The sequence below is a fragment of the Oncorhynchus gorbuscha genome, linkage group LG03, assembly GCF_021184085.1.
Source record: "Oncorhynchus gorbuscha isolate QuinsamMale2020 ecotype Even-year linkage group LG03, OgorEven_v1.0, whole genome shotgun sequence".
NCBI lineage: Eukaryota > Metazoa > Chordata > Actinopteri > Salmoniformes > Salmonidae > Oncorhynchus > Oncorhynchus gorbuscha.
This window is the reverse complement of record NC_060175.1, coordinates 80710656-80737098: the sequence shown is the minus strand read 5'-3', so window position 1 is coordinate 80737098 and position 26443 is coordinate 80710656. Positions and strand designations below refer to the sequence as shown.

At 43.5% G+C, this 26443-nt stretch overlaps 1 protein-coding gene across 3 annotated transcripts in view; it reads right to left on the bottom strand.

Annotated features, from left to right (window-relative positions):
* The window catches only part of LOC124032013 (pleckstrin homology domain-containing family M member 2-like), a 56878-nt gene that overhangs the window by 5488 nt on the left and 24947 nt on the right, over positions 1-26443 (bottom strand). For all 3 annotated transcript variants that reach the window (XM_046343949.1, XM_046343950.1, XM_046343951.1), the window contains 7 exons: positions 22724-22814; positions 22389-22453; positions 21633-21721; positions 21223-21355; positions 19480-19670; positions 3251-3316; positions 2760-2919 (listed from right to left, as the gene is read on the bottom strand). In XM_046343949.1, the coding sequence (XP_046199905.1) occupies positions 2760-2919; positions 3251-3316; positions 19480-19670; positions 21223-21355; positions 21633-21721; positions 22389-22453; positions 22724-22814 (795 nt within the window). The remainder of the gene's footprint in view (positions 1-2759; positions 2920-3250; positions 3317-19479; positions 19671-21222; positions 21356-21632; positions 21722-22388; positions 22454-22723; positions 22815-26443) is intronic.

Sequence of the window (26443 nt, the reverse complement as noted above, 5' to 3'; positions counted from 1 at the left end):
TCTCTCACGTCACCCCGCTCCTCCGCTCTCTCCACTGGCTTCCAGTTGAAGCTCGCATCCGCTACAAGACCATGGTGCTTGCATACGGAGCTGTGAGGGGAACGGCACCTCAGTACCTCCAGGCTCTGATCAGGCCCTACACCCAAACAAGGGCACTGCGTTCATCCACCTCTGGCCTGCTCGCCTCCCTACTACTGAGGAAGTACAGTTCCCGCTCAGCCCAGTCAAAACTGTTCGCCGCTCTGGCCCCCCAATGGTGGAACAAACTCTCTCACGACGCCAGGACAGCGGAGTCAATCACCACCTTCCGGAGACACCTGAAACCCCACCTCTTTAAGGAATACCTAGGATAGGATAAAGTAATCCTTCTCACCCCCCCTAAAAGATTTAGATGCACTATTGTAAAGTGGCTGCTCCACTGGATGTCATAAGGTGAACGCACCAATTTGTAAGTCGCTCTGGATAAGAGCGTCTGCTAAATGACTTAAATGTAAATGTAATGTAAATAATATATCAACCGAGTGTAGGTTTTTCAATAACAGCGGGAGGAACAATGGCGGCTTTACCCAGTTGCGCAAAACTCACTCGGGGCCCCACATATCCACTTACGCAATGTGATCTTTCACACTCATTTTTCAAAATAAAAGCCTGAAACTATGTCTAAAAACTGTTGACACCTTTGGGAAGCCATAGAAAAAGGAATCTGGTTGATATCCCTTTAAATGGAGGATAGGCATGCATAGGAACAGAGAGGTTTCAAAATAAGAGGCACTTCCTGATTGGATTTTACTCAGGCTTTCGCCTGCAATATCAGTTCTGTTATACTCACAGACAATATTTGTACAGTTTTGGAAACTTTATAGAGTGTTTTCTATCCTAATCTGACAATTATATGCATATTCTAGTTTCTGGGGCTGAGAAATAGGCAGTTTCAAATGGGTACGTTTTTTTAGCCCAAAACTAAAATACTGCCCCCGACACGCAAAAGGTTAAACAGCTTGGAAAATTCCAGAAAATGATGTCATGCTTTAGAAGCGTCTGATATGCTATTTGACATTATTTGAGTCAATTGGATGTGGTGTACCTGAGGATGTATTTCAAGGCCTACCTTCAAACTCAGTGCCTCTTTGCTTGACATCATGGGAAAATCAAAAGAAATCAGCCAAGACCTCAGAAAATAAATTGTAGACCTCCACAAGTCTGGTTCATCCTTGGGAGAAATTTCCAAATGCCTGATGTTACCACGTTCATCTGGACAAACAATAGTACACAAGTAAAAACACAGTGGAACAACGCAGCTGTCATACCGCTCAGGAAGGAGACGTGTTCTGTCTCCTAGAGATGAACGCACTTTGGTGTGAAAAGTGCATATCAATCTCAGAACAACAGCAAAGGACCTTGTGAAGATGCTGGAGGAAACAGGTACAAAAGTGTCTATATCCACAGTAAAACGAGTCCTATACCGACATAACCTGAAAGGCCGCTCAGCAAGGAAGAAGCCACGGCTCCAAAACCACCATAAAAAAGCCAGACTACGGTTTGCAACTGCACATGGGGACAAAGATGGTACTTTTTGGAGAAATTTCCTCTGGTCTGATGAAACAAGAACTGTTTGGCCATAATGAACATCGTTATGTTTGGAGGAAAAAGGGGGAGACTTGCACTCCGAAGAACACCATCCCAACCGTGAAGCACGGGGGTGGCAGCATCATGTTGTGGGGGTGCTTTGCTGCAGGAGGGACTGGTGCACTTCACAAAATAGATTAAATCATGAGGAAGGAACATTACGTGGATATATTGTAGCAACATCTCAAGGCATCCGTCAGCAAGTTAAAGCTTGGTCGCAAATGGACAATGACTCCAAGCATACTTCCAAAGTTGTGGCAAAATGGCTTAAGGACAACAAAGTCAAGGTATTGGAGTGGCCATCACAAAGCCTTGACCTCAATTTGTGGGCAGAACTGAAAAAGAGTGTGCGAGTAAGGAGGCCTTACTAACCTGACTCAGATACACCAGTTATGTCAGGAGGAATGGGACAAAATACACCCAACTTATTGTGGGAAGCTTGTGGAAGGCTACCAGAAACGTTTGACCCAAGTTACACAATTTAAAGGCAATGCTATCAAATACTAATTGAGTGTATGTAAACCTCTGACCCACTGGGAATGTGATGAAAGAAATAAAAGCTGAAATAAATCACTCTACTATTATTCTGACATTTCACATTGTTAAAAAAAAGTGGTGATCCTAACTGACCTAAAACAGGGAATTTTTACTAGGATTAAAGGTCAGGAATTGTGAAAAACGGAGTTAAAATGTATTTGCAAACTTCTGACTTCAACTGTATTTAGCCTATGTACTTAGAACTACTGATAAACAAAATAAAATAAATCTGGAATTCAAGATTTAAAATCATGGAAAGATCCCTTTTCTGCAGTGAACCATCAATTTAATCTGGAAGAACTGTTCTCAAAAGGTGGGAGAGAAGTGACGACATGGTGTGGGACCGTTCATGCATACAAAGGTTTTGAATACTACTAGGGTATTCTGCTCCTCATGCCAAAAACATGTTAAAATCTGCATGTATAGCCATGCATGGTCACTAATTTCCCACAGGGATGTGAGCAAAGCCAAGCAGCCATGAGGTGAGTTTTAAACATGTGCTGGGAAGTATGTAGGTGATATGTGAGTGTGTGTGTATACACGGCGTGTGTGAGTCAAAGTGTATCTGTGTCAGAGTGCAGCGTGTGTGTCCTCACCCCTTTGGAGACTGACTGGCAGAGCACCAGCATCCAGTCGGACATGTCTCCCTCATTGTCAGCGCTCAGCACCAGAGGAGGCCGCTCTGTGAGGATCACCTGGAAGGCATGAGGCAGCTCTGTGCTGTTGGAGCGCCGGCAACCTCCGCAGTGCTCACCCCTCGATTAAGAAAAAGAGAGAGTACACATAGATGGTCAAACAACAATTAAAAGATGAAGTCAACCATAGCCTACTATTTCCAATTAAATAAGAGAGGGTAAAACATTTTATTTTCATAGCAATAGATGTAGTATCTATGGGTATTTCCTAAACAATGACTTCGGATGATTCAGCAAAATAAGTGTGATCAACTATGTTTGAACCCAGTCCACTTGTTCTAACCACTTGACCCATAAAATCTCTAGCCACAAATCCATTCTTTTGAGAAAATTACCCCACCATAAACAGACACAGCACACGTGATTATGAGCAGTAACACAGTATGACTTACCCCATAGTGATGGACATCAGTGGTGTCGCATCACTCTTTTCTGTATACTGGTACAGATTCCCATTGCTGAACAAGAGGATCACATTATTGAAATATATTATTGTATGTAATGTATGAAAGAGCTATTCATATGAAATGTATGATTAGCATTACATTATTAAATTTAATATTGCAACATGAACAACATGTTAAATGGTTATTGTAGCCATACTTCAACCTGTTAAAGTAAAGTTACACAACATTCTATTACAAATGTAAGGGGCAGATATGTAAAATCGGTAACACAAAGCATTCAGATATAATGCTTTATTACTTGTTTTAAGCCTTTATTATGTCTAATAACAAGCTGTTGTCTTGTGGCGGAGGAATCAGAATTAGTTGTGTAACATAGATAAATAAGATGTTTTATTTATCTAATATGCTTATGTGAGATACTTGTCATTAGAATGTATCCTTTTGGACTATAGTGTTGGCAGTTGCATTTTTTTCTAAGCTGAGGCTCAGTCATTTGGGGCCCAGAGAGGGGAGAGGTCAGGATTGTCTTTTACATGTCTCTGGTGCTATGCAGAATATCAGAAAGGGAAGAGGACAGGATGGGACATTGTCTTCATATGTGAATGTATCTGTTAAATCATGTGAAGGGATGGCATGATTAAGGGGGGAACCAATTAATTGACTCCACAATGTCTGTGTGCAAGTCACTCCCCTCAGTGAGCTTGTCCACGAGTGGGGAGAAGAGGGGGTTTACTTGAGATGGGAGTATATAGAGTTGACAATTGAGAATAATTGACAATTCAATTATGCCTTGGATGAGGTAATGTTTTGGTACTATGAAGTACCAGGAACGAGATTAGAAACTAGTTTTAGAAATTAAACTGAGCGATAATTTATAGCGAATGCAATCTGGCTAAGGGGTACTCCTTTCTCAAGTAAAAGGCCCTTTGTGAAGAGATCCTAAGATCTGTGGTTTGTCATGTAAGTTGAGAGGGGTGTATCTTTGCTATAATAATCTCAATTGCCATTATGTTGGGACTCTCAACAATTAATTATAGATAGTGAGTTGTTGAAAGTCAAAGGGCTATTGTAAAGCTCATATTATTAAAGATGAAGTTTAAGTATAACTCTGATTGGTGTGTGGTTTGTAACTCTCCTCATTTGGTAATACAGGATATTTCCACAACAGTCTACATACTGCTTGTTGGTATTTGGCCTTTTACTCTTAATAACTATTTAATCAAACTGTATTAAAACAAAATTTACCAATGCCTTGCTTTGTCCTCACAACTTTTTCACCCTGGACACTTTACCTGGACATAGTTCTGCCGGACCACCTCCAGCCGAAAAAAAGCTAAGTAACATTATGCCTTCTCATTGCATTCGCTGTACTCATAATAAGAACTATCACGTTATGGTGAGGATAGCAGAGTTGCAAGCTCTGCATCAGATGCAAATCGTTAGGCAAGAGCAATTTAAGTGTTGGAAAGAATGGTACAGCGTCTGTGCTACCAATAAATACAGGTAGTTGTGTTAATCCCCCTGCACAGTCCCAGCAGCCAGATCATTTTCTCATGGCTTCTGGAAAGCAATGCTGTCGGCATGCTCCACCGGTGCCGCTCACTCAGGCGATATTAACTTTCACCCGGTTTTCCCCACTGAGTCAGAGCCCGAGCCTTCTCATGTCTCTGAGCTGCCGAAGCCTCCCTCCCACAAATTGAAAACCCTAGTCATTGGAGACTCCATTACCAGCAACATTAGACTTAAAAATAATCATCCAGCGATCATACATTGTTTACCGGGGGGCAGGGCTACCAACGTAAAGGCTAATCTGAAGATGGTGCTGGCTAAGGCTGAAACTGGCACGCGTAGATGGCATAGGGGTATGTTGTCCACGTAGGCACTAACAATGTTAGGATGAAACAGTCAGGTCACCAAGCGCAACCAAATACTTATTTTCCACCATCATTTGCAAATAAATTCATTAAAAATCCTACAATGTGATTTTCTGGATTTTTATTTCTCCTTTGTCTGTCATAGTTGAAGTGTACTACCTATGATTAAAATTACAGGCCTCTCACCTTTTTAAGTGGGAGAACTTGCACAATTGGTGGCTGACTAAATACTTTTTTGCCCCACTGTACATATTACCTCAATTACCTCAACACCGGTGCCCCCACACACTTACTCTGTACTGGTACCCCCTGTATATAGCCCCGCTATTGTCATTTACTGTTGCTCTTTAATTATTTGTTATTCTTATCTCTTACTTCTTTTTTTAGGTATTTTCCTCAAACTGCATTGTTGGTTAAGGGCTTGTAAGTAAGCATTTCACTGTAAGGTCTACACCTGTTGTATTCAGCGCATGTGACAAATAACATTTGATTTGATCATTAGAAAGCAAATGAAGGACTCCTCTTTGAACATGCATATTTCTCTAAAATGCATTTGTCCTGAGTCTGCACAGAACTGCCAAGACCTAGGATCAATGGAGATGGAGTTTTTTTTTAATCCTGAAACTCTCAACACATTTATGAAAATAGTCATGGCCTCTAAACCTTCCAGCTCCCTACTGGACCCTATTCCAACTAAACTACTGAAATAACTCATTCCTGTGTTAACCACAATAAACGTCTCCCTATTCTCCGGATGTGTACCAAACTCATTAAAAGTGGTAGTAATAAAGCCTCTCCTGAAAAAGCAAAACCTTAAACCGGAAAATGTTAAAAAACTAAAAACCGGCCTATATCGAATCTACTTCCTGCCATCATGAAGAAAAATAAATACGAAAGGATCCAGTCTCTTTTAGACCCCATCATAGTACTGAGACCACGCTCGTGAAGGCAGTAAATGACCTTTCAATAGCGTCAGACCAAGGTTTTGCATCCATCCTTGTGCTCCTCGAACTTAATGCCGCTTGACACCATCGATCCCAGCATACATGGACTTGCTCCTACCCATCTCTCTGATTTGGTCCTGCTGTACATACCTACACATATGCTACAGTCACAAGACGCAGGCCTACTTATTGCACCTAGAAATTCTAAGCAAACAGCCGGAAGCAGGGCTTTCTCCTATAGAGCTACATTTTTATGGAATGGTCTGCCTATCCATGTGAGAGATGCAGATTCTTGACCTTTGTATTTATTAGGGATCCCCAAGTCAAGGCAGCAGCTACTCTTCCTGGGGTCCAAACACAGTAAGGCACTTACATCACACATAAAACAAAAGATAACACATAATATAACATTATTGCACCACTACATATTTACATTACAAAACAACATTACAATATACTTCTGTGTAGAGTTTGTGTGCTAGCATGTGTGTGCCTGTGTCTGTGTGTCTTCACATTCCCCAAGCTGTTCTTTAAGGTGTATTTTTAGCTGTTTCTTAAATCTGATTCTACTGCTTCCATGTAGTCATGGCTCTATGTAGTACTGTGCGCCTCCCATAGTCTGTTCTGGACTTGGGAATTGTGAAGATACCTCTGGTGGTATGTCTTGTGGGGTATGCATGGGTGTCCGAACTGTGTGCTAATAGTTTAAAAATAGTCTCACAGAAATAGACACCTCTGTGCATTCAGCTTGTCAACACTTCTTACAAAAACAAGTAGTGATGAAGTCATCCTCTCATCGACTTTGAGCCAGGAGAGATTGACATATATAATATATTAAATGTTAGCTCTCTGTGTACATTTAAGGACCAGCCGTGCTGCCCTGTCCTGACCAATTGTAATATTCCTAAGTCCCTCTTTGCAGCACCTGATCACATGACCAAACATTAGTACAGGTGAGACAAAAGTAGGGCCTGTAAGACCTGCCTTGTTGATAGAGTAGTTAAGAAGGCAGAGCAGCGCTTTATTATGGACAGACTTCTCCCCATCTTAGCTACTGTTGTATCAACATGTTTTGACTATGACAGTTTACAATTCAGGGTTGCTCCAAGCAGTTTAGTCACCACAACTTGCTCATTTTCCACAATATTAACTACAATATTTAGTTGAGGTTTAGTAAATGACATGTTCCAAATACAATGCTTTTAGTTGTTGAAATATTTAAGACTAACTTTTTCCTTTCCACCCATTCTGAAACGAACTGCAGCTCTTTGTTAAGTGTTCCAATCATTTCAGTTGCTGTAGTAGCTAACATATATAGTGTTGAGTCATCCGCATACAAACACAATGACTTTACTCAAAGCCATGTCATTAGTGCCTCCAGGACACCTACACCATCTGATGTCACAGGAAGGCCAAAAAAATAATCAAGGACAACAACAACCCAAGCCACTGCCTGTTCACCCTGCTATCATCCAGAAGGCGAGGTCAGTACAGGTGCATCAAAGCTGAGACCGAGACACTGAAAAACTTCTATCTCAAGGCCATCAGACTATTAAACAGCCATCACTAACATTGAGTGGCTGCTGCCAACATACTGACTCAACTCTAACCACTTTAATAATGGAAAAACTGATGTAATAAATGTATCACTAGCCACTTTAAACAATACCACTTTAGATAATGTTTACATACCCTACATTACTCATCTCATATGTATATACTGTACTCTATACCATCTTGCCTATGCTGTTCGGCCATCACTCATTCATATATTTTTATGTACATATTCGTATTCATTCCTTTACACTTGTGTGTATAAGGTAGTTGTGTAATTGTTAGGTTAGATTACTTGTTAGATATTACTGCATGGTCGGAACTAGAAGCACAAGCATTTCGCTACACTCGCAGTAACATCTGCTAACCATGTGTATGTGACAAATCAAATTTGATTTGATTAGTACAGATTGAAAAAAAATGCGCCAAGACAGCTGCCCTGGGGCATTCCTGAGTCTACCTGGATTATGTTATAGAGGTTTCAATTAAAGAACATCCTCTGTGTTCTGTTAGACATGTCATTCTTTATCCACAATATAGCAGGGGGTATAAAGCCATAACACATACATTTATCAGCAGCAGACTATGATCGATAATGTCAAAATGTAACACACCTCCCACAATCTTTTAATCATCAATTTCTCTCAGCCAATCATCAGTCATTTGCGTAAGGGCTGTGCTTGTTGAATGTCCTTCCCTTTAAGCGTGCAGAAAGTCAGTTGTCAATATTCTTTTACTGTAAAATGGCATTGTATCTGGTCAACATAATTTTTATTTTATTTTTACTAAGGGTTAGTAACAGGCTGATTTGGCTGCTATTTAAGTCAGTAAAGGGGGCTTCAGTAAACTGGCCCCCTCCCAGTTAGGGGGGAGCGATGAACTCTACAGCAGAGTCTCACAACTCAATCGCTGGTTGAAAACTGTTTTCTGCCCCTCCCAAAAGATATAATTTGTAGATAATTGGCCCTCTTTCTGGGACTCACCCACAAACAGGACCAAACCTGACCTGCTGAGGAGTGACGGACTCCACCCTAGCTGGAGAGGTGCTCTCATCTTATCTACCAATAGACAGGGCTCTAACTCCTCTAGCTCCACAATGAAATAGGGTGCAGGCCAGGCAACAGGCTGTTAGCCAGCCTGCCAGCATTGTGGAGTCTGCCACCAGCACAGTCAGTGTAGTCAGCTCAGCTATCCCCATTGAGACCGTGTCTGTGCCTCGACCAAGGTTGGGCAAAACTAAACATGGCGGTGTTCGCCTTAGCAATATCACTAGGATAAAGACCTCCTCCATTCCTGTCATTATTGAAAGAGATCATGATACCTCACATCTCAAAATAGGGCTACTTAATGTTAGATCCCTTACTTCAAAGGCAATTATAGTCAATGAACTAATCACTGATCATAATCGTGATGTGATTGGCCTGACTGGAACATGGCTTAAGCGTGATGAATTTACTGTGTTAAATGAGGCCTCACCTCCTGGCTACACTAGTGACCATATCCCCGTGCATCCCGCAAAGGCGGAGGTGTTGCTAACATTTACGATAGCAGATTAAAAAAAAAAAAAAAAAAAAGACGTTTCGTCTTATGAGCTTCTAGTCATGAAATCTATGTAGCTTACTCAATCATATTTTATAGCTACTGTTTACAGGCCTCCCGGGCCATATACAGCGTTCCTCATTGCGTTCCCTGAATTCCTATCGGACCTTGTAGTCATAGCAGATAATATTCAAATTTTTGGTGACTTTAACATTCACATGGAAAAGTCCACAGACCCACTCCAAAAGGCTTTCGGAGCCATCATCGACTCAGTGGGCTTTGTCCAACATGTCTCTGGACCTACTCACTGTCACAGTCATACTCTGGACCTAGTTTTGTCCCATGGAATAAATGTTGTGGATCTTAATGTTTTTCCTCATAATCCTGGACTATCGGACCACCATTTTATTACGTTTGCAATTGCAACAAATAATCTGCTCAGACCCCAACCAAGGAACATCAAAAGTTGTGCTATAAATTTACAGACAACACAAAGATTCCTTGATGTCCATCCAGACTCTCCCTGTCTAACCAAGGACGCCAGAGGACAAAAATCAGTTAACCACCTAACTGAGGAACTCAATTTAACCTTGCGCAATACCCTAGATGCAGTTGCACCCCTAAAAACTAAAAACATTTCTCATAAGAAACTAGCTCCCTGGTATACAGAAAATACCCGAGCTCTGAAGCAAGCTTCCAGAAAATTGGAACGGAAATGGCGCCACACCAAACTGGAAGTCTTCCGACTAGCTTGGAAAGACAGTACCGTGCAGTATCGAAGAGCCCTTACTGCTGCTCGATCATCCTATTTTTCCAACTTAATTGAGGAAAATAAGAACAATCCAAAGTTCTTTATGGATACTGTCGCAAAGCTAACTAACAAGCAGCATTCCCCAAGAGAGGATGGCTTTCACTTCAGCAGTAATAAATTCATGAACTTCTTTGAGGAAAAGATCATGATTATTAGAAGGCAAATTACAGACTCCTCTTTAAATCTGCGTATTTGTCACGTTCTGACCTTTATTTCCTTTGTTTTGTATTTATTTAGTATGGTCAGGGCGTGAGTTGGGTGGGCAGTCTATGTTTGTTTTTCTATGTTTTGGGGTATTTCTATGTTTCGGCCTAGTATGGTTCTCAATCAGAGGCAGGTGTCATTAGTTGTCTCTGATTGAGAATCATACTCCTCCTCTATACTGCCCCTGTTGGAGAAAGTGCGTACCCATAGTAAACTGAAAATATTTTTTCCCAAAATTGCTAATATATGCATATAAAAATTATTATTGAATAGAAAACACTCTAAAGTTTCTAAAACCGTTTAAATTATGTCTCTATGTAAAGCAGAACTGAAAGGGCAGCCTTTCTCCAAAACTCTCTCTTGTGAAGAGAAAAGTTGGTTCAACTTTGACGTCATGAGCCACACCCTTCCCAGGGAGCTACAGATCCAGGAACGGTCTCCATCTCTTCAGCGCGATGTCAGCTTTCAAGTGACGCGTTCATTGTGAGAATCCCACGAGCCCTGCACGTTTGGCGGGCGAAATTGCTCGTGTCCCTCTGAAAATCAGGCACTCTTTTGCGCGTGGCCGATTTGGACTACGTCTTTTTCCATGATTGTCATGCAGGTGAAAGAGGACCCAAAAGCGACTTGGCGAAAACAGAGTCTTTAATCCAGTAAAGTAAATACAAACAAAAACACAACTTTCACTCGAGATGACGAGGACAAACTGGAGACTCGATCTTGAACAGCAGGTGAACAGCAGGTAGCCTCGGGAAGGCACTTGAACCAAACAGACTCAGACACCTGCTCACCACGCAGCATCTGAGGAAAACACGACACGACAGGGCGATATACAAACACAGCACGGTGAATTCTAGACAAGGAACCGACAGGACAGGAACGGAACACAAAGGAAGAAATAGGGACTCTAATCAGGGGAAAGGATCGGGAACAGGTGTGGGAAGACTAAATGATTGATTAGGGGAATAGGAACAGCTGGGAGCAGGAACGGAACGATAGAGAGAAGAGAGAGCGAGAGAGGGAGGGGGAGAGAGAGGGATAGAAAGAGGGAAAGAACCTAATAAGACCAGCAGAGGGAAACGAATAGAATGGGGAGCACAGGGACAAGACATGATAATAAATGACAAACATGACAATGATGCAGCATTTCAAGCCGGATTGTCTGTTAGCGTTGCTCTTTGTTCTACATGCTAAAAACATCATAAAGCTCGATTTTGCACATCGTTTGACCAGTTTAATCGACATATAATATGTAAATGGGAAGTTTTGATGCGCAACAGTGCTGGACCAGAAGTCATTTTTTACGCATTTCAACTGAAGCTGTTAGCATATGCTAATGCAGGGACACACAACGTGAAACCAAACGATGTATTGGGTAAGTATGACTCCTTCTACGTCTTCAGATGGAAGAACATCAAAGGTAAGGGAATATTTATGTGGTTATTTGTGGTTTCTGTGGACTCCAAACGTAGAGGAGACATACTGCTAATATCTGAGCGCTGACTCATAGTATAGCCCAGTGAACGATGTCTGTAAAGTTAAAAATAAATGTAATACAGCGGTTGCATTAAGAAGAAGTGTATCTTTGTAAATATGTGTAGAACATGTATATTTAGTCATGTTTATTGCTTGTTATCTGACGTTATCTGTCGGAGCTATCATCATTTCTCCGGACATTTGAGAAGCATTTTTTTAAATGTCGTTATTGTAAACCGAGATTTATGGATATAAATGGCATATTATTGGAAAAAACTTAAATGTACTGTGTAACATGTAATATTACTGTCATCTGATGAAGATTTTCAAAAGGTTAGTGAATTATTTATTTTTTAATCCTACTTTTAAATGTAATTTTTTTCTGGGACAAAATGGCCGCCGTTTGCCTTTTGTTTCGGTGGTTATCTAATATAAATATGTGCTATGTTTTCGCCGTAAAACATTTTAGAAATCTGACTTGCTGGGTAGATTAACAAGATGTTTATCTTTCATTTGAGCTATTGGACTTGTTAATGTGTGGAGGTTAAATATTTTTAGGAATATTTTTGCGCATTGTGCGTTATGGTAATGAGCTTGAGCCGTAGTCACGATACCGGATCCGGGAGGGGGGGACGTAAGAGGTTAAGTAGCCTGGGTTTCACTGTGTATTTGTGGGTGATTGTTCCTGTCTCTGTGTTTGCACCAGATAGGACTGTTTAGGTTTTCACTTTTCTTGTTTAGTATGTTCATGTATAGTGTCTTTATAAATTAAACATGAATAACCACCACGCTGCATTTTGGTCCGCCTCTCTTTCACCAGAAGAAAAGCCTTACAGAATCACCCACCACAACAGGACCAAGCGGCGTGGTAATGGGCAACAGCAGCGAAAAGAGGAATGGCCATGGGAGGACGGTTTGGACGGCAAGAATATGGACTATACTACTTGGGAGGAAATAGACAGTTGGGCGGTCGACCCAGGGAGAGTGCCGTAGCCCGCCTGGGATTCGATGGAGCAGGGCGCGGAAGGTTACAGGAGAATGAGGTTGGCGAAGCAAGCACGGCGGCGCGGACAGAAGCCCGAGAGTCAGCCCCAAAAATGTATTGGGGGTGGCACAGGGGGAGTGTGGCAGAGTTAGGAGTCAGACCTGAGCCAACTCCCCCCGCTTATCGTGAGGAGGCAAGGAGGAGCTCGGAACCAGAGCTGGTGTTGAAGGTGAGCGAAGCAGAGACTGAAGGAGTTAATGGGGAGATTGGAGGAGAGAGATATGAGGGAGTTGCGGTGTTGGTGCATGAGACACAGAATTTGCCCGACGGAGCGTGTCGAGGATTTGATGACACCTGGGTCAGCTCTCCATACTCGTCCTGAGGTGCGTGCTAGTTGTCTGGTGAAGACTGTGCCAGCCTCACGCACCAGGCCTCCTGTGCATCTCCCTAGCCTTGCACGTCCTGTGCCATCTCAGCACTACAGTGCTCCTAGCAGTGCTAACCGTGGCGAGCGTGGTGCTGGTCAGGCACCGTGTTATGCGGTGGTTCGCACGGTGTCCCCAGTACGCGTGCTTAGTCCGGTGCACTACATCCCAGCTTCCCACATCTGCCGGGCTAGGGTGAAGATCCAGCCAGGGCGGTTAGTGCCAGCCCTGCTCTCAAGATCTCCAGTACGCCTTCAATGTCCGGTCCATCCAGTGCCACCTCCACACACCAGCCCTCCGGTGGCAGCTCCCCGCACCAGGCTTCCTGTGCGTGTCCTCGGCCCAGTACCACCAGTGCCAGCACCACGCATCAGGCCTACAGAGCCTTCCTCCTCTCCAGCGCAGCCGGAGTCTCCCACCTGTTCGGCGCTACCAGAGCTCCCGCCCCTCAGTCCAGAGGCGCCAGAGCTACTCAGTCCAGCGCTGTCAGAGCCTTCCTCACCAGCGTTGCCGGAGCTTCCCGTCTGCCCAGCGTCGCCGGAGCTTCCCGTCTGCCCAGCGTCGCCTGAGCCACCCGTCTGCCCAGCGCCGCCTGAGCCACCCGTCTGCCCAGCGCCGCCTGAGCCACCCGTCTGCCCAGCGCCGCCTGAGCCACCAGTCTGCCCAGCGCCGCCAGTGCCGCCAGTCTGCCAGGGGCCGCCAGTCTGCCAGGGAGCTTCCGCCCCTCTGTCCAGAGCTTCCGCCCCTCTGTCCAGAGCTTCCGCCCCTCTGTCCAGAGCTTCCGCCCCTCTGTCCAGAGCTTCCGCCCCTCAGCCTAGAGCCGCCAGAGCCCCTCAGCCCAGAGCCGCCAGAGCACCCTCAGCCCAGAGCCCCTGCCCCTCAGCCAAGAGCCCCTGCCCCTCAGCCAAGAGCCCCTGCCCCTCTGTCCAGAGCTTCCGCCCCTCTGTCCAGAGCTTCCGCCCCTCTGTCCAGAGCTTCCGCCCCTCAGTCCAGTGGGGTCATTTAGAGGGGTCGCCGTGGTTAGGAGGCCACGGAAGCAGACAATAAGGCGGACTAAGACAATGGTGAAGTGGGGTCCGCGTCCCGCGCCAGAGCCGCCACCGCGGACAGACGCCCACCCAGACCCTCCCCCATAGGTTAAGGTTTTGCGGCCAGAGTCACGTTCTGACCTTTATTTCCTTTGTTTTGTATTTATTTAGTATGGTCAGGGCGTGAGTTGGGTGGGCAGTCTATGTTTGTTTTTCTATGTTTTGGGGTATTTCTATGTTTCGGCCTAGTATGGTTCTCAATCAGAGGCAGGTGTCATTAGTTGTCTCTGATTGAGAATCATACTTAGGTAGCCTTGGTTTCACTGTGTGTTTGTGGGTGATTGTTCCTGTCTCTGTGTTTGCACCAGATAGGACTGTTTAGGTTTTCACTTTTCTTGTTTTGTTTAGTCTGTTCATGTATAGTGTCTTTATAAACTAAACATGAATAACCACCACGCTGCATTTTGGTCCGCCTCTCTTTCACCAGAATAAAACCCTTACAGTATTCCTTCAAAGCTCAGTTGTCCTGAGTCTGCACAACTCTGCCAGGACCTAGGATCAAGAGAGACACTCAAGTGTTTTAGTACTATATATCTTGACACAATTATGAAAATAATCAGGGCCTCTAAACCTTCAAGCTGCATACTGGACCCTATTCCAACTAAACTACTGAAAGAGCTGCTTCCTGTGCTTGGCCCTCCTATGTTGAACATAATAAACGACTCTCTATCCACCGGATGTGTACCAAACTCACTAAAAGTGGCAGTAATAAAGCCTCTCTTGAAAAAGCCAAACCTTGACCCAGAAAATATAAAAAACTAAAATCGGCCTATATCGAATCTTCCATTCCTCTCAATTTTTCTTAGAAAAGGCTGTTGCGCGGCAACTCACTGCCTTCCTGAAGACAAACAATGTATACGAAATGCTCCAGTCTGGTTTTAGACCCCATCATAGCACTGACACTGCATTTGAAGGTGGTAAATGACCTTTTAATGGCATCAGACCGAGGCTCTGCATCTGTACTCGTGCTCCTAGACCTTAGTGCTGCTTTTGATACCATCGATCACCATATTCTTTTGGAGAGATTGGAACCCAAATTGGTCTACACGGACAAGTTCTGGCCTGGTTTAGATCTTATCTGTCGGAAAGATATCAGTTTGTCTCTGTGAATGGTTTGTCCTCTGACAAATCAACTGTAAATTTTGTGTTCCTCAAGGTTCCGTTTTAGGACCACTATTGTTTTCACTATATATTTTACCTCGTAGGGATGTCATTCGAAAACCTAATGTTAACTTTCACTGCTATGCGGATAACACACAGCTGTACATTTCAATGAAACATGGTGAAGCCCCAAAATTGCCCTCGCTAGAAGCATGTGTTTCAGACATAAGGAAGTGGATGGCTGCAACCTTTCTACTTTTAAACTCGGACAAAACAGAGATAGATGCTTGTTCTAGGTCCCAAGAAACAAAGAGATCTTCTGTTGAATCTGACAATTAATCTTAATGGTTGTACAGTCGTCTCAAATAAAACTGTGAAGGACCTCGGCGTTACTCTGGACACTGATCTCTTTTGAAGAACATATCAAGACTGTTTCAAGGACAGCTTTTTTCCATCTACGTAACATTGCAAAAATCAGAAAGTTTCTGTCCAAAAATGATGCAGAAATATGTATCCATGCTTTTGTCACTTCTAGGTTAGACTACTGCAATGCTCTACTTTCCGGCTACCCAGATAAAGCACTAAATACATTTCAGTTAGTGCTATATACGGCTGCTAGAATCCTGACTAGAACCAAAAAATGTGATCATATTACTCCAGTGCTAACCTCCCTATACTGGCTTCCTGTCAAGGCAAGGGCTGATTTCAAGGTTTTACTGCTAACCTACAAAGCATTACATGGGCTTGCTCCTACCTCTCTCTCTGATTTGGTCCTGCAGTACATACCTACACGTACGCTACGGTCACAAGACGCAGGTCTCCTAATTGTCCCTAGAATTTCTAAGCAAACAGCTGGAGGCAGGGCTTTATCCTACAGAGCTCCATTTTTATGGAACGGTCTGCCTTCCTATGTGAGAGACGCAAACTCGGTCTCAACCTTTAAAACTTTACTGAAGAATCATCTATTCAGTGGGTCATATGATTGAGTGTAGTCTGGCCCAGGAGTGTGAAGGTGAACGGAAAGGCTCTGGAGCAACGAACCGCCCTTGCTGTCTCTGCCTGGCCGGTTCCCCTCTTTCCACTGGGAATCCTCTGCCTCTAACCCTATTACAGGGGCTGAGTCACTGGCTTACTAGGGCTCTTTCATACCATCCCTAGGAGGGGTGCGTCACTTAAGTGGGTTGAGTCACTGATGTGATCTTCTTGTCTGGGTTGGCGCCCCCCCCTTGGGTTGTGCCATGGCGGAGATCTTTGTGGGCTATACTCTGCCTTGTCTCAGGATGGTAAGTTGGTGGTTGAAGATATCCCTCTAGTGGTGTGAGGGCTGTGCTTTGGCAAAGTGGGTGGGGTTATATCCTTCCTGTTTGGCCCTGTCCAGGGGGGGTCATCGGATGGGGCCACAGTGTCTCCTGACCCCTCCTGTCTCAGCCTCCAGTATTTATGGTGCAGTAGTTTGTGTCGGGGGGCTAGGGTCAGTTTGTTATATCTGGAGTACTTCTCCTGTCCTATTCGGTGTCCTGTGTGAATTTAAGTGTGCTCTCTCTAATTCTCTGTCTCTTTCTCTTTCTTTCTCTCTCTCGGAGGACCTGAGCCCTAGGACCATGCCTCAGGACTACCTGACATGATGACTCCTTGCTGTCCCTAGTCCACCTGGCCGTGCTGCTGCTCCAGTTTCAACTGTTCTGCCTTATTATTATTGGACCATGCTGGTCATTTATGAACATTTGATCTTGGCCATGTTCTGTTATAATCTCCACCCGGCACAGCCAGAAGAGGACTGGCTACCCCACATAGCCTGGTTCCTCTCTAGGTTTCTTCCTAGGTTTTGCCTTTCTAGGGAGTTTTTCCTAGCCACCGTGCTTCTACACCTGCATTGCTTGCTGTTTGGAGTTTTAGGCTGGGTTTCTGTACAGCACTTTGAGATATCAGGTGATGTACGAAGGGCTATATAAATACATTTGATTTGATTTGATTTCTTACAATAGAACAGCCAATGACAACAGCTGGTGCAATGGATGAGGTCTAGCCGTTCTTTCACCTTGAGTGGTTTCACTTTATAAACACATTTGATTTATTGAAATTTGATTGGTTATATTAAAAGGCGTAATGTGTAGCTTTGTGGACGACCCGACCAAATGCACATAGAAATGTGAGTTATAGATCTGTCATTCTGACTGAAAGTCTGATAAGCAGAGGATCTGTTCTATGTGCGCTATTTCTATGCTCCACAGCCTTAAGTACACTGGCTTCAAATAGCTAAAAATAATCTTATTTTTGGTTATTGAAAATATATTTCACAGTGGTTTAGACATGACTTGTTTTGTCACAAACTGAAATAATGGAAACAGTTCAGAATTTTAGCAACCAGGCAATGGTGGAGGGATTTCTGTTTCTTCTTTTGTCCTTATTTTGTCTTTCCTTTCCCCCCCCTCCTCCCTCTCTGCAGATGACTTCGTCAACCATTTTGAAAAGAAGATCGACGACATCCGATCCTCGTTTGCTAAGGCTGGTTCTGCTCACACTGCCCTACCCTGTGCTCTGACCTCTTTCTCCCTCTCTCTCAGATGAAATCTCGCGTCTTGTGACGGCCGGCGCCCAACAACCTGCCCGCTTCTCCCTTACCTCACCTCGCTCATCAACTTATCCCTGACCGCTGGCTACGTCCCTTCCGTCTTCAAGAGAGCGAGAGTTGCACCCTTCTGAAAAAACCTACACTCGATCCCTCCGATGTCAACAACTACAGACCAGTATCCCTTCTTTCTTTTCTCTCCAAAACTCTTGAACGTGCTGTCCTTGGTCAGCTCTCCCGCTATCTCTCTCAGAATGACCTTCTTGATCCAAATCAGTCAGGTTTCAAGACTAGTCATTCAACTGAGACTGCTTTCTCTGTATCACGGAGGCGCTCCGCACCGCTTAACTATCCTTCTAGACCTATCGGCTGCCTTCGATACTGTGAACCATCAGATCCTCCTCTCCACCCTCTCCGAGTTGGGCACTCCGGCGCGGCCCACGCTTGGATTGCGTCCTTGCCCAGGTGGCGTTGCGAGAATCTGTCTCCTCACCACGCGCTCTCACCATTGGTGTCCCCCAGGGCTCTGTTCTAGGCCCTCTCCTATTCTCGCTATACACCAAGTCACTTGGCTCTGTCATAACCTCACATGGTCTCTCCTATCATTGCTATGCAGACGACACACAATTAATCTTCTCCTTTCCCCCTTCTGATGACCAGGTGGCGAATCGCATCTCTGCATGTCTGGCAGACATATCAGTGTGGATGACGGATCACCACCTCAAGCTGAACTGGCAAGACGGAGCTGCTCTTCCTCCCGGGGAAGGACTGCCTGTTCCATGATCTCGCCCACGGTTGACAACTCCATTGTGTCCTCCTCCCAGAGCGCTAAGAACCTTGGCGTGATCCTGGACAACAAACTGTCGTTCTCAACTAATATCAAGGCGGTGGCCCGTTCCTGTAGGTTCATGCTCTACAACATCCGCAGAGTACGACCCTGCCTCACACAGGAAGCGGCGCAGGTCCTAATCCAGGCACTTGTCATCTCCCGTCTGGATTACTGCAACTCGCTGTTGGCTGGGCTCCCTGCCTGTGCCATTAAACCCCTACAACTCATCCAGAACGCCGCAGCCCGTCTAGTGTTCAACCTTCCCAAGTTCTCTCACGCACCCCGCTCCTCCGCTCTCTCCACTGGCTTCCAGTTGAAGCTCGCATCCGCTACAAGACCATGGTGCTTGCCTACGGAGCTGTGAGGGGAACGGCACCTCAGTACCTCCAGGCTCTGATCAGGCCCTACACCCAAATAAGGGCACTGCGTTTATCCACCTCTGGCCTGCTCGCCTCCCTACCACTGAGGAAGTACAGTTCCCGCTCAGCTCAGTCAAAACTGTTCGCTGCTCTGGCTCCCCAATGGTGGAACAAACTCCCTCACGACGCCAGGACAGCGGAGTCAATCACCACCTTCCGGAGACACCTGAAACCCCACCTCTTTAAGGAATACCTAGGATAGGATAAAGTAATCCTTCTCACCCCCCTTAAAATATTTAGATGCACTATTGTAAAGTGGTTGTTCCACTGGATGTCATAAGGTGAATGCACCAATTTGTAAGTCGCTCTGGATAAGAGCGTCTGCTAAATGACTTAAATGTAAATGTAAATTTCTGCATATTGCTCCACTAAAAGCCTATGGCTGCCCATACATACCTCAGTACGAGGTAACAGCTCTTCCACAGCTCCTTGCCCAGGTAGGTGGTGCCAGCTCTGTAGAGTAAGGGGCCCTCTTTAGTGCTTGAGGAGTCTCCAGCACCCACCAAGGCTGTCTGGGGGGCCAGAGTCACATCCATGGGGTCCTCCCAGTGGACCAAAGAATACAGGCGGATGACCACTTCAGAAACCTACAGAGACACACAGTGTCAGTAAACAATTCTATAATTTGTCTATTACTCATTGTTATACGTGTTGGGCATATACACTACCATTCAAAAGTTTGGGGTCACTTGGAAGAGTCCTTGCTTTTGAAAGAAAAGCTGATTTTTTTGTCTATTAAAATAATCAAACTGATCAGAAATACAGTGTAGACATTGTTCATGTTGTAAATGACTATTGTAGCTGTAAATGGCAGATGTTTTTATGGAATATCTACATAGGTCCATTATCAGCAACCATCACTCCTGTATTCCAAGACTGAAAACTGTTGTTCTGATTAAAGAAAATATAAATCCGGTCTTCTTTAGACAAGTTGAGTATCTGGAGCATCAGCATGTGGGTTCGATTACAGGCTAAAAATGACCAGAAACAAATCACTTTCTTCTGAAACTCGTCAGTCTATTCCTGTTCTTAGAAATGAAGGCTATTCCATGCCAGAAATTGCCAAGAAACTGAAGATCTCGTACAACGCTGTGTACTACTCCCTTCATAGAACAGCAAAAATTGGCTCTAACCAGAGTAGAAAGAGGAGGGGGAGGCATTGGTGCACAACATAGCAAGAGGACAAGTACATTATAGTGTCTAGTTTGAGAAACAGACGCCTCACAAGTCCTCAACTGTCAGATTCATTAAATAGTATCCGCAAAACACCAACAGTGAAGAGGCAACTCCGGGATGCTGGCCTTCTAGGCAGAGTTCCTAGTGTCAGTGTTCTTTTGCCCATCTTTTATTTTTATTGGCCAGTCTGAGAAATGGCTTTTTCTTTGGAACTCCGCTTAGAATGCCAGCATCCCGGAGACGCCTCTTCACTGTTCTATGAAGAGCATTGTACAAGTTCTTCAGATTCTTGGCAATTTCACACATGGAATAGCATTCATTTCTCAGAACAAGTATAGACTGGCGAGTTTCAGAAGAAAGTTCTTTGTTTCTGGTCATTTTGAGCCTGTAATCGAACCCTCAAATGCCAGTGTTATTGCTTCTTTAATCAGGACAACAGTTTTCAGCTGTGCTAAAATAATTGCAAAAGTGTGTTCTAATGATCAATTAGCCTTATAAAATGATCAACTTGGATTAGCTAACACAACGTGCCATTGGAACAGGAGTGATGGTTGCTGATAACGGGCCTCTGTACGCCCATGTAGATATTCCATTAAATATCTGCTGTTTACAGCTACAAGTCATTTACAACATTAATGTCTACACTGTATTTCTGTATGTCTACACTGTATTTCTCATTTCTAAATGACCCCAAACATTTGAACAGTAGTGTATACTGTAGAACACATATGATTGAGCTGGTGATGTCTACTGATGCATATAACCACTCCATCAGATGAAATCCATAATTTATGACGGTTAAGTGCCTCTTGTAATTTGATTCCAATCAAATTTAGACTTCACTTCTTGAGCATAAATCAGTATCCAGGCATTTTTCAACATGACATTTGTCTTTCATTTACATGACAGTCCCTGAGAAATTATGTTAGTGTGCAGGCCTAGCTAGATATCGGTGTTCCTCACCTCACAGTGAGACTCCTGGGAGACAAACTTAGTGAGGGCTAGTTTCTCCATGGTGGCATCGGTCAGCACCGAGGGGTAAGGAGGCTCCCTGCACCCCTTAATCATGGCCGACTTCAGGGCTGCCAGGAACCAGCTGAAGGATAGAGAGAGAAGGAAAAAGAGCATGCTGGATTAGAAAAGAGGGAGGGATAAAGAGAGTGATTTCTTCTACTGGTCTCCTCTCCTTCATCTATACTGATATGAAAACATGATCTAAGTGAGGGCGTGCCAACTAGGAACTTGCTTTCTCAGTCCAGCCCTTTAGTGTCCGTGCATTTGGAGGAAAGGAAATGGGAGAGGAAGCCACCTTAGACTATAAAGATGCCGCCAGGGACGAGGGGAGAGCAGGGCAGAGGAGAGGAAGCACTCACATAGTCAACGAGGAGTCGGATGTGTCCAGGAGAAACTGCCGTCTTCGGTTTGTGCAGACCAGCGTGACCGTCTGCTGGTCCACACCCACCTGAGAGACGGACAGGGACAATATCACAACTTAGTGGAATGGACATTGACAATAACTCTTCATTCTTGTCGTTTTCCTTCTGTCCATCAGCTTTTTAGGTGATTGTCGTGAAGCAAATGTGCTATATAAAACCAACTTTTACATTTTTATGAAAATTGTTAAGGCTTCCTTCAATCACTTCCATTAAACAGCCCAAAGTGCTTCATAGCCTAAAATGATATGGTGGCATCCACACTATCTGGAAAATCAATTCCATTACATAACTGTAGAACATAAAATAAGAATTGGGCATTCACTTTCTTAAATTCCAGCTGCTGCACATTTGTCCATATAAGACCGGCAATTTGTATTTGCACATGTTGAAGTCGAATGAAAGACAGTCACAGGGACAAAGGCTGCGTGATTGTCGGCCATATTGGAATTCACATAAACAACACTAGAATGACCTGAACCTAGTAAACTCATGAACCATCTGACCTCATGAACCTTGTAATTTAAGGATCCTGCATGACCCTGACGCTAAACATTGACCAAGACAACCTTCAAGCTAACCTGGAAGAAAACCTATTGCGCGCTTGTAGAAAACACAACCATGGTACATTACAAGAAACCAGTTACAGACAATCTTGACAGTAGAAAACATATCCCAGCAGTGTAGACAACTCACAGAGACATAGTCCAACTCATTGTAAGAGATGGCGTCCTCCACTGTATAGGGCTTTTCTGCTGCACCTGAAAGAGCGAGAGAAAGGGAGAGCGAGAGACAGCATGACAAGCAAAGTCAAAAGCCACCACCAAATGTTGCTTTTATCCAGAGCAACTTACATATATTTTACATGCATACAGTGCATACATATTTTTTTTTATTGTTCCCCCTGTGGGAATTGAACCCATAACCCATGCTCTACCAAGTGAGCCACACGGGACCCACCATTAGAGAGCGAGAGAGAGTGAGACGGAAATAACGAGTATCTGAGAGCGTGGTGAGCAGTAAACCCTCACCTTTCCTCAGCAGGTAGATGTAACAGTCAGTCAGCAGCAGGTAGAGAGGCTGCAGGTCTCCCTCCATGTGACCCGTGCTCATCCTCACCATCTGGGAACAGACAAAAATAACCAAAGACTCAGGACTGCACCTTTTCATATAGACTACAAAGCATACTAATCTCACTGATTTACTTACCAATACCTTTGAAATCAATTTGTTCCAGATAGTGTACAAATAAATAACTTTCCTAATATTGCGTTGCACCCACCCTCTTTTGCCCTCAGAACAGCCTCAATACGTCGGGGCATGGTCTCTACAAGGTGTCGAAACATCAACATGGATGCTGGCTCATCTTGACTCCAATGCTTCAAGTTAGCTGGATGTCCTTTGGGTGGTGGGCCATTCTTGATTCACACAGGAAACTGTTGAGCGTGAAACCCAGCAGCATTGCAGTTCTTGACACAAACCGGTGTGTCTGGCACCTACTACTATATCCCATTGTCTTACTCATTCACCTTCTAAAATGGCACACATACACAATCCGTCTCAATAGCCTCAAGCTTAAAAATCCTTCTTTAACCTGTCTCCTCCCCTTCATTAACATTAATTGAATTCAATTTTAAAAGGGATCATCATTCAACTGGTCAGTTTGTCATGGAAAGAGCAAGTGTTCTTAATGTTTTGAACACTCAATGTATGTGTATAAAGATGCATTCAGAGTAGAGATGGTTGGGAGGCCCTGGCAGCGTCCCGATTATCCATGCTTCTCTTAAAGTGTGTGCTTGCACACACACTCAGTCATGGATTTAAATGCATTAGATTGAAGGAAAGCATTGGCTGGAGGGAATTTCCACCATTGTCAAATCCATAACGGGGAGTATTTAAATGCACATTTCAGAATAAGAGTGTTAGAACTGATAAGGCCCCGGGAATTGATGAGGAATTGAAAAGCTGTATGGTTGAGAAGCACCAGGCAAAAGGAGTGGCGAATAAGTCTGTCCCCACATCCCATCCAAATGACAAACTTACTGTAAATTGAGAAATTGTGTGACTAAACTGAACAAAAAGAAGAATAAACTGTATTAATGAAACCAAGATAAATGACAAAGTATGATGAAAAAAATCTTTGCTATAATACAATTAAATTATGGGACAGAAACACAAATTCAACTCCATCTTTCATTAAATCAGATAGCTCATTTATCACAAAACCTTTTGATGTTGCCAATTACATTATTGACTATTTCATTGGCAAAGTAGGCAAACTTAGGCATGAAATGGCAACAACTGTGAGCCATCATATTCATGCATAAAATACCAAACAATGAAGGGAAAGCATTGTAATTCAAAATTGTGTATTGTTAGTGTGGGTGAGGTGGAAAAGGTATTGTTGTCCATCAATACTTAGAAACCACCTGGTATTGACAACTTAGAATGGAAAGTTATTGAGGATGGTAGAGAACTATATCGCCACTCCTATTTGTCATTTGTCAAAAAATGGCTTCCCTCCAGGTTCGAGGACAGTCATTCCGTTACCAGCCAACCAATCAGCTTGCTGCCGACTCTTGTTCAACTTTTGGATACATTTTTTGTTGTTGACCAGATACAATACTATTTCTCTGTAAACAAATTAACAACAGACTTTTAGCATGCTTATAGAGATGGGCCCTCAACATGTACTGCACTGACACAAATTACTTATAATTGGTTGAAAGAAACATCATTATAGCCATTTAATTTCTTACTTGTTTCTCTGAGGGAAAAGATCTGTAACAGAAATAGCAATTTTTTTGTGGAAAAACATTCCCTATATTGTTGCTCTCTTTACATAAAACATGCATGCTTACGGATTCGGTAGACTATTAATCACTCAAACTGGCAACAGAAACAGGATCTGTCTTATTTCTGTAGATATTATGGATGATTTCTAAAGCCAGACACACTTAAAAGTCGGGCTATTATTACTTATAGACCTACTTAAGGTATACTCTCTCTTCAATTTTCTTAAACAATTAAGCCAAGGGTGGTTTCCTCACTCTGCTGCTTCCTCAGCAGCATTGTTCTCAACACCAATATGCTGGTTAAGTTTGCTATTATGCACATACCAACATATAAGGAAAGGCGCAAATTTAATGACGTACTGAAGATTATGTTTCAGAACCGCGAACAGCAACTGATATCCATCGTGGGAGAAAGCGTGTTTGTTATAAAATAATATTATATTTATTAGTGCTGCACCATTATTCTAACATAATATAACCATGTACAATTTCAGTACCACGTCTTAAGAGTGATGGACTGCACAAGCCCCGTGGCCTCCACAATGGATTAGTCCACTGAGACAGGTGTGAATCAGACATGTGTCTTGTGCACCACTTAAATAAATTTGTGACTAAAGAAATGTCGACTAACAGCTTATTGACCAAACAATCGACTGCCGACTAAATGGGTTCAGCCCTAATCAATACAACAGTATGCTTATGTCTCTCTTGGCTAAAAGTAGAGGGGAGACTGACTGCATGACTTCTTATTTTTAATTTAAAAAAACTACATGTTGGAAATTCCAAATTGTTTGCATAGGCAACTTACGCACAGCACTGACACACAAATGGGTTCACAATCACAACAGTATGCATGTCTCTCTTGGCTAAAAGTAGAGGGAGACTGACATGACATTTTTAATTTTAAAAACTACATGTTGGAAATTCCAAATTGTTTGCACACACACACACACACACACACACACACACACACACACACACACACACACACACACACACACACACACACACACACACACACACACACACACACACACCAGGCAAGCCACCAGGGGTCTTTTCACGGTCCCCAAAATCATAACAAAATCAAGAAAATGTACAGGATGATTGCACAGAACTCCCTTCCATCAGAGATTCCTCAAGTGAACAGCAAACCTGGTATAAAAAAGATTAACACCTCGCCACACAACGCCTCTTCCCTATTTGACATAGCTATTGTTTGTTTCTACTGATATGTAGACTATGTTTGATGTTTTAAATGTATATATTTCTGTCCTTGTCTATTAAAGGAGTACTTCTATTTTTGTAAGTAAATGGCATGTTATGGAAGGGTCCAGACACCTTTGTGATTTCACATGTTTTTGAGAAACTACGGGGGCCCTGAAAAATCATGAACAAAGGCTCTAAAAAAATCTTTAAAAAACAAACAAATGCAGTGCATTCGGAAAGTATTCAGACCCCTTCCCTTTTTCCACATTTTTTTTTACATTACAGCCTTATTTTCCTTATCTTTACACAATACCCCATAATGAGAAAGTGAAAACAGGTTTAGACATTTTTGCACATTTATTTAAAAATACCTTATTTACATAAGTATTCAGACCCTTTGCTATGAGACTCGAAATTGAGCTCAGGTACATCCTGTTTCCATTGATCATCCCTGAGTTGGTTCTACAATTTGACTGGAGTTCACCTGTGGTAAATTCAATTAATTTGAAATGATTTAGAAATACACCTGTCTATAATAAGCTCCCACAGTTGATGGTGCATGTCAGAGCAAAAACCAAGCCATGAGGTCGAAGGAATTTTCCGTAGAGGTCCAAGACAGGATTGTGTCGAGGCACACACCTGGGGAAGGGTACCAAAAAAAATTCTGCAGCATTGAAGGTTCAAGAACACAGTGTCCTCCATCATTCTTAAATGGAAGAAGTTTGGAACCACCAAGACTCTTCCTAG